The following is an 8,528-nucleotide window of genomic DNA, read 5'->3' as shown; positions in this document are numbered from 1 at the left end:
GATCCACAGGCAACAACGCTAGCCACTACACTAGCTGCGGACTTTACTAGTAGAGGAAACGAATTGCAGGAAGACCCGCAGAGTGTCGACGCATGGTCGAATGATTGCCGAACAACCAGTGGAAACGGTCACATCAGCTTAATATCCGCGCGTAGACATACGGAGTGATTTAAAGTGGTACGGACCACTTTTTAAACTTCTTTTTCTTGTACCTTTGTCTCAAACTGGCGCAGGGTTGGGGTGGTTATCAACGGATTTGGCGTGGTTAGTTTGAAGGCTAGCCGGATGTCCTTCCTATCGGCCGCCGTTACTCCCCAGGACGAAATATGTGTACCGCAGCTATCTGCATGCAGTGGTATTCTAGTGAAAGTGTGCAAAATTTTTCCGAATCGTTGGGACTTGGGTACCACCCCGATGTTCACCTAGTGGAATATGGAAAACTGCCTAAAAACGACGTCCAGGCTGGCCATCACATTACCCCGTCCTGGAAGCAGCGCTTTAACACGCACAGCTGTTAAGAAGGGAGGTGCGACAAGACTACATAAAACTAATTGTAGGAAAGAGGGATGCCAGACTGAAAAGTTCACATGAAGAATCTTTGGGTAGTGTAGTCCACTCACGAAGAAGGTAGCTTACAAAACCCTCGTTCGATGGAAACCTGAGTATTACTCGACAGTCTAAGACACTTACCACATGAGATTGATAGGTGAAATGGAGAAATGCCAAAGAAGAGCAGCCCGATTCGTCACAGGTTTTTTTGGTGAGCACAGTAGTCTCACAGAGATGATCACTGAACTACAGTGGCAGACGTTGAAAGAGAAGCATTGTGATTCAAAGTGTGGTTAACTGTTAAAATTTTGAGACCGTACACTATCTGATCAAAAGTCTTTGGACACCCACTAGTGGACATTAATATGCGTATTTATGACAGACTGAACTCTGCTAGCGACACTTTTAGTGAGTTTTCTGAATGTCTTTTGAGGAATGGCAATCCATTCTTAATCAAAGGGCCGAAACCAGTGATGTTGGACACTGTGAAATGGAGCGATGTCAACGTTCTAACTCATCCCAAAGATGTTCCATCAGACTCAGATTGAAAGTCTCTGAGGAGGACAGTCCATTCGGGAATGTTACTGTCCACAAGCCATGGCTTTCACAGATGATGCGTTACGACACGGTGATCGATTCTGCAGTCATAGTCCCTGAACTGTTCCCCTGCTGTACACAACAGTACACAGCGCTGTGAAATTTGTTCAGATCTTTCCACATTTTGTGTTTTATTAGGAACAATGAGGGGACCACACCATAATCACAAAAACGCCCCCATACTCTGTAAGACCATCTCCTCCGTTCTTCACTGTTGGCACTACACACTATGACAGGTAACGTTCTCCAGACGTTCGTCAATCCCAAATCCTCCTTTTGGATTGTCACAGGGTATAGCGTGATTCATCACTTCCAAACATTAATTTCGAATTATCCACTGCCGAGTGGCGTCTCTCTTTACACCAATTCAATTGTCCCGCAGTACTGACTACATAAACGTATGCCTTACGAGGGTCTGCTTGACCACTGTGTCCCATTCTTCTTACCTATCTACGCACAGTCATTGTGTTAGCTGGACTGCTAGTAGCATTTTGGAAATCACAAGTTATTCCTTCCTCTGATTTTATGCGGCTTTCTGCAACCGTCCTCCAGAATGCTCGATTTTCGCTGTCCGTCAATACACGAGGACTGCCCGATCTTGGTTTAGCTTTCGAGGTTCCTTCGCATATCCAGTTCACAATCATATATCACCAACAGCCGACATGAGCATGTTTAGAAGGGATGTCGCTGATGGATTTGCTACTCAGGGGACATTCGATGCCTACTCCACGTTCATAGTCAGTGACCTCTCCTGACCGACCCATTCTGCTGTTACTGCTTCTCTACTGACAACCCAATACTCCCCGACTAATTTTATACTGACTGGTCCGCCTATCGTATCATCTAGTGGTCAATTCCACATTACATAAGGGAGTCCGGATACTTTTAATCAGATAGTATACGGTTCTGAAAGAGTCAAATGGTTCAAATGACTCTGAGCACTATGGGACTTAACATCTGAGGTCATCAGTCCCATAGAACTTAGAACTACTTAAACCTAACTAACCTAAGGACATCACACACATCCATGCCCGAGGCAGGATTCGAACCTGCGACCGTAGCGGTCGCGCGATTCCGGATTACCGCACCTAGAACCGCATGGCCACCGCGGCCGGCTGAAAGAGTCATTCAGTATATTTTTTTCTTCCTCCGTATATCTCGAGAAAGGACTATGGAATAACGTTAGAGAGATTCGATCACATACGAAGTATTATCAGCAGTCTTTCTTTTCATTCACTACTCGAGCAGGGATGGGAGGAAGTGACAATGATATCTAAAATACCCTTCGCCACGCACCATAAATAAGCTTTCGGAGTGCAGATGTAGACGTATATGGAACCATCATTAAATAATTATCCGAGCAGATTGATTTAGACTTTAGTCGCTTTCGGTATAGCGTGGGAATGGTTCCTTAGAAATGCCAGATAAATTTGCTTTATCAAACTCGCTCGAATTGGTTCGTATTTAACGTCGAGAGGGCGCACTAAAATGCACAAAATAGGATATTCATTTTATTGTAAAGGACAAAGAAAAAGACGTTTGCATGAGAATACAGCTGGCCACAGCTCTTCCTACACATATACGACTCGAAAATGATGAGAAGAAGCGGTACTGTCTGTAAGCACCTCCTGCTGCTCACTGCACAGTAGCTTGGGAAGTACGTAATCAGATGCAAAAATACAGCCCGTATCCCGGTCTCTATTATGTTAAACCAGTAACGTATTTTTTCCCTGAAACAACAGTCCACATCTACTCTTTATTTTTCTAATTGTTTTGTTCTGTGCTATTTTCTGTGTTGCAGACCCATTACCGTTCAAATCAGCGAAGCTGTCTGACACAGAGCTTAAATTGCCGGAGAAGAGTGCAAGGTGTTCAAAGTGATTCAAATGGCTCTAAGCACTATGGGACTTAACATCTGAGTCCCCTAGACTTAGAACTACTTAAACCTATCTAAGGACATCACACACATCCATGCACGAGGCAGGATTCGAACCTTCGACCGTAGCAGTTGCGCAATTCCGGACTGAAGCGCCTAGAACCGCTCGGTCACATCGGCCGGAGTGCAAGTTGTTAACTGAAGCCCTGTTATCTGCTGTAACTCGGTATGATCCTCATTTTGAAAGTACTTTCTATCGTGTACTGTTTGAGGCCACCTATTTCATTCTTTAAAAAATCACTAATGAGAACCAATTTAACTATCGGCAAGTTATGCATTTTCAAGCATGAGCAACAACGTGTTTCTCACTGCAAATAAAATGACAAGAATTTAATGTAATCAGAGTAGCCTTTTGTGGAACGATGCTGTAAAATCAGCCCCTAGATGCTTACCAGAAGAATCACAGTATGTCATTCCCATTGGACACAGCATAAAGCTTTTCAATTGATCTTCATGTTCAGTTCATCTTGAGAATGCTCTGTAAGCTAAGAGAAATCTTTTATTACAAAATGATTTGTACTAAACAACTTCTATATACAGTTCGTTAATTGTGTAATACATTTACAACTTTTGTGTGATATTTTATACGGTACATAATTTGGGAATTTCTAGTCCATAAATAATTTTGAGATCGACATCAGTCAATAGTATGTGCAATTTCAAAGCTACGTGGTTAGTACTTGGGATCCTATCTGAGAAAACCAAACACTTTAGTTTTGAATAGAGTGACGGCGATAATTCCAATGGTGACCATTAAAGAACTCCATTTCTGGGAGGATTCGTTGTCAGTCTTCTCGGCAGGATCGTTTTCTGGCTTCAAGTCATCCGTTTCCGACAACTGAAATGATAAAAAGTGCATGATCGTTTATAAAACTGAGACTCACTTACGAATAACATCCATTTACATGTACTTCGAGATAAAAAAAAGTTTTGAGATAGATAGGGTGAAGTGGTACCATAAAATGAGATCACCAATGGACAGTTTGAGTGTACGCAAATGTCTCACGTAACTGTTTAAGGAAGACTCATACTAAACGTGCAAGTCCGCCTCGGTAGCTGCACGGTCAGCGCTGTGGATTCCTAACCTAAGGGCCCCGGGTTCGATTACCAGCCTTGGCGGGGATTTTTCTACGTTCGGGGATTTAGTGTAGTATTATCCTTACGTTCGTATCGTCAGAAATGACAGTACGCTGTTGAGATGCCTCAATGGGTACGTCGTGCAAGTCAATAAATTAAAAATAAAGTACTAAACGTGCATGGAACAGAAAGGCAGGCGATGGCACCGCAAATGGTGCTGTGTCTGCGCTAGACGGAACGTCAGTACAACGTCACTTCGCCCAGCCCAGCACTGATCGGTGAAAGTGAGGTAGTGAGATACCATTCGTGATACAAAAATTCGGAATATAGGATCAGAGTTAAGGAATTAGTAAAGGTAAACTTTATTGATCAAAAAAATGGCTCCAAGCACTATGGGACTTAACATCAGAGGTCATCAGTCACCTAGACTTAGAACTACTTAAACCTAACTAACCTAAGGACATCACACACATCCGTACGCGAGGCAGGATTCGAACCTGCGACCGTAGCAGCCACGTGGTTCCGGACTGAAGCGCCTAGAATCGCTCGGCCACAGCGGCCGGCTAGGCCCCAAAAACGCTTCTGTAAGTCTATACTTCCCGAGAAACCTTGACGCTGACGTCCTGTGCCGTTCCGTTGCGTTAACAGCCTCTGTGAATTTCGTCATTTGAAATACATTGTGAAATTGATGAAGTTCCGTTCCGATTCGTCAAATGTGAATCGACCGCTTAACTTAAGGGGACGTGGACGTGAACGGCCTGTGTTTTTATGCTTCGCTTTCGGTGCGCGTTACCCGTGACCCGAAATGCGGAGTAAGCTGCGGTTTTGTACCAACACTGAATGACATTAACTGAAGCTGTACAAGGAAAATTATTAAATTGTCAGTTATAGTTCAAGAATTACAACATTTCCTCTAATAAATGGTTTTCTAACACTCGTTTCATTTCTGGTACTATTTTCTGGTGCATCATCAGTCTAACAGCATTCATACTGTGGCAGGCTGCTGTCAACATTCATAGGAACACATTATGCCTCTCGTTTTGTAGTTTGTAGTGCACCTAAGGAAACACAAAAATCTTTATTACACCACATAATTATTTTGCTCAGAAATTACCGCTAAAATTATATGCAGAATGACAAACATAGAAATTTTCTGCAATGAGACTTGCAATGAGACTATACCATTCTTTACTTGGGAGAAATTTGGTGAACATAGCTGAAACCATAGTGAAGATATATGTACCTAAAGTTCGGAAAATGTAGTTTCGAGAAAATGAGAAAAGACAGTTCACAGTACTTTTGACTCACCAAATGCCTCTTTCAGAACATTCCAGCAGCATATTCTTGCTGGCCAGCTGTTTCTATATCCTCTACACTTTTTCAGGAGTCTTTTCCTTACTCTGAACTCTTCAGTAGTGGCCTCCGCAGCCTTTCAGCTTCAACTACTCGCTGACGATCTTTGGCAGTCGGAGGAACTATTATATTATTTCCTGGTTAGATGACCAATTTGTAAGTTATTTTTGTTCTGCTAATTGCAGCATCATTGAAACAGATGACAGCATCCATCACACCAATTTTGAGTACCATCCTTCCAACAAACACTGTTTTTGGTACTTGTTGCCACACACAACTGTTGAAACTCTTATTATGATTCTGTGTGTGGTCTTGTAGAGATCTGATAAATAATTTTGTATCTGCAATTCCTGTGTATTGACTTTACTGTTTGCAAGACTGTGGCAGTGCGACAGTGAACTGAAAGGGGACGTGGCTGCTGTACAGACTTTTGCTCAAAGAGCGTTTAAGAACAAATAAACAATTTGAAAGTTGATAATGCACACATTTTCGGAAACGGTAGAAATTGGTCTTTCAGATGAAGATAATTTTTTTTTCTATTTTTCAGTAATTTTCACGTCCAGGTCCCCTTAACACCGACTGAAGAGAAATAAGCAGCTAACGACAAGACGATGTGAAGTATAGAATTTTGCATGAAAGTTAGCAAGTGTGCTCAGACCAGGGCCGGTTCGAGAACATTTTTTTATTCAATCGAGTCATCATTTGGCACCCACCTCCTCCCTTTCTCCTTCTACACTTCCACCCGTGTCAGTGTTCACTAGTAATTGTGGTACGCACCGCATACAAATCTTGTAGTTGGGTACCTCGGGCGCCCATCTCCGCTTGTCGCCCCAAGCGGTGGCTCGGGTGGGTTGGGCCTCAAACCGGCCTTGCCTCCGACGCAGATGTCTGTTCGGAATTGTAAGTAGAGACGTTACCAGTGCCCCAAACCGGCAACATCTGATCTCGTGCAGAGGCACCAGCGGAGAACGCGGCCTCTAGTGAGATAACTTGTAGCATAGCGTATTATGTAAATGTTTGCCCTCTCCACGACTTGCTTAAATACTTTTCTTTAACATAACTTATTGATAATAATAATGTTTCTAAAGGCTTTGCCTAAGTTTAATACAGTAAGAATCCCGTCTCTCATAATGCGAAAATGATGAATGTTGTAGGATTATAGCTTAGTCTGTTTTCTTTCGCACCAAAGAGAGTTGTGCAGCGCACGGGGTACGAGTGATATAGGAATGTGTAGAAACTATACTTACAGGGGGCGGTAGGTTGCTCTGGGCAGCAAACCTACCATAAATACAAGTGGTGTTTTATTGTAGAAGGCTGGTTACACAACCATGGGCCACCCCGTGATCAGGAATATTAGCATCATTGTACTAACAGTGGAAGATTAAAAAAAAAAAAAAAAAAAGCTACGTTCCAAGCGTTAGGAGAGCTATAACCTCTGTGGAGCTGCTTTAGAAAGGAGGCGCGCTTCGTTACTGTAGTAAATGAAGCTCCTAGTAACACGATATCATGGTATCTGAGGTTGGATGTGGCTCTGTCATTTGATTTACACTTGTAGTTTTCTGTTCTGGTTCTACGAATATTGACTAACGATAGCTCTAGCTTGTTATCAGAATGGGTATTGTCGCATAGGACATACTGCATCTGAAATTGCGCTAACACTCGACATTCACTGAAGCATCCTGTCAATTGCTGCGGGAAGTAGTCTATGAATAAATTGTGATGCGCTGTGAATAGAGCAGCAGAAGTCCGGATCTCTTTCTGAACAAGACCAGTATCGGAATTGTAGGAACTATCCGAATCCATGGTTACGAATCCAGTTCCGTGTACTGACACTGACGGGTTATTTGGTACAGACCGGCCGACGTGTCATCCTCTGTCAATGCCGTCATTCGGATGCGGTAAAGAGAGGCACGCGGTAAGCACACCACTCTCCCGGCCGTCGTCAGTTTCTCAGACCTTGGAGCCGCTACTTCTCACTTAAGGAGCTCCTCAGTCGACACAACGAGGCTGATTGCTCCTCATTCCACTCGTCCCGTCAAAGAAAAATCCCTTGCAGTATCGGCAACTGGATATTCAGACACACAGAACACTTAGCTAAGGATGTGAACAATACTGACGAATGTGATATAAAAATTACAAGAGCTGTCATATGTGAATCCAACTGGATAGGAAGAACTATCGTCCATACAGTATGGGAACATTTTCACAATCATAATATTAAAGCAATACACTTTCACGCTAAAATGATTAATTTTGTCCACAAAACAGGGCGTTTCTCTGCCCCTCTACGCGAGGCCGTGACCGATACCCAGATTGTGCGAGTTTCGAGCATTACTCTAAATTTCTTGAGCGTTTAGGCCTCTTGTTGGCCTCCGTAGCTAATAGCCACTCTTCAGCTCGTGGCCAAATTTTGCAAATTTAATGTTCAGAAAAGATTCCACGGTCTCACAGGAAACTCTCAGAAACTTGTACAATGAAAGCTTTCCGTACTGTCTTTCGATACGACTTTACTTCTGCAGAATTGTGTAAGCTGTCCTTTCCTTGTAACTAAAAAAGAGTTATTTTCGAATATACACTCCCTAACAAAAAAAGTGAAGCACATAGAAGAAGAAGAAGAAGAAGAAGAAGAAGAAGAAGAAGAAACGGAAAGAAACTGCATAGCTGAAAGGGTGTGTGATGTTATTTCGGTGGTCATGAAACAGAATCACATTTACAAAGAACATGATAGTATTAGCCCACTTACTAGTATGACCTTACACTGATTCGATTGGGAAGGGTGTCATAAAGCCGTTGTATCCTCTCCCGAAGAAAATTGGTTCGCAAATGTTGTAACTGGTCCTTGATATCCTGGACACTGGCACTGGGACAGAGATTATGTTCGAGCTTCTCGCACACGTGTTCTATTGGGGACGGATCTGGAGGTCTTGATGGCCACAGGAGTCCCTCAACATCACACACACACTTCCTAGCCACACTTGCCATTCCATTGTAATCAGAATAGCACAGGCACTGCTAT

The 8,528-nt window shown here is 43.0% G+C and overlaps 1 protein-coding gene across 1 annotated transcript in view; it reads right to left on the bottom strand.

The window, feature by feature from the left end:
* Positions 1 to 3,563: 3,563 nt before the first annotated feature.
* LOC126471013 (inversin-like) overlaps positions 3,564 to 8,528 on the bottom strand; it is a 143,878-nt gene continuing 138,913 nt past the window's right edge. The window contains exon 9 of the mRNA XM_050099073.1: positions 3,564 to 3,920. Within this exon, the coding sequence (XP_049955030.1) occupies positions 3,771 to 3,920 (150 nt within the window). The 3' untranslated portion in view covers positions 3,564 to 3,770. The remainder of the gene's footprint in view (positions 3,921 to 8,528) is intronic.

Source organism: Schistocerca serialis, chromosome 3 (genome assembly GCF_023864345.2).
Source record: "Schistocerca serialis cubense isolate TAMUIC-IGC-003099 chromosome 3, iqSchSeri2.2, whole genome shotgun sequence".
NCBI classification, from domain to species: Eukaryota; Metazoa; Arthropoda; class Insecta; order Orthoptera; family Acrididae; genus Schistocerca; species Schistocerca serialis.
This window is presented reverse-complemented; position numbering and strand designations above follow the sequence as displayed.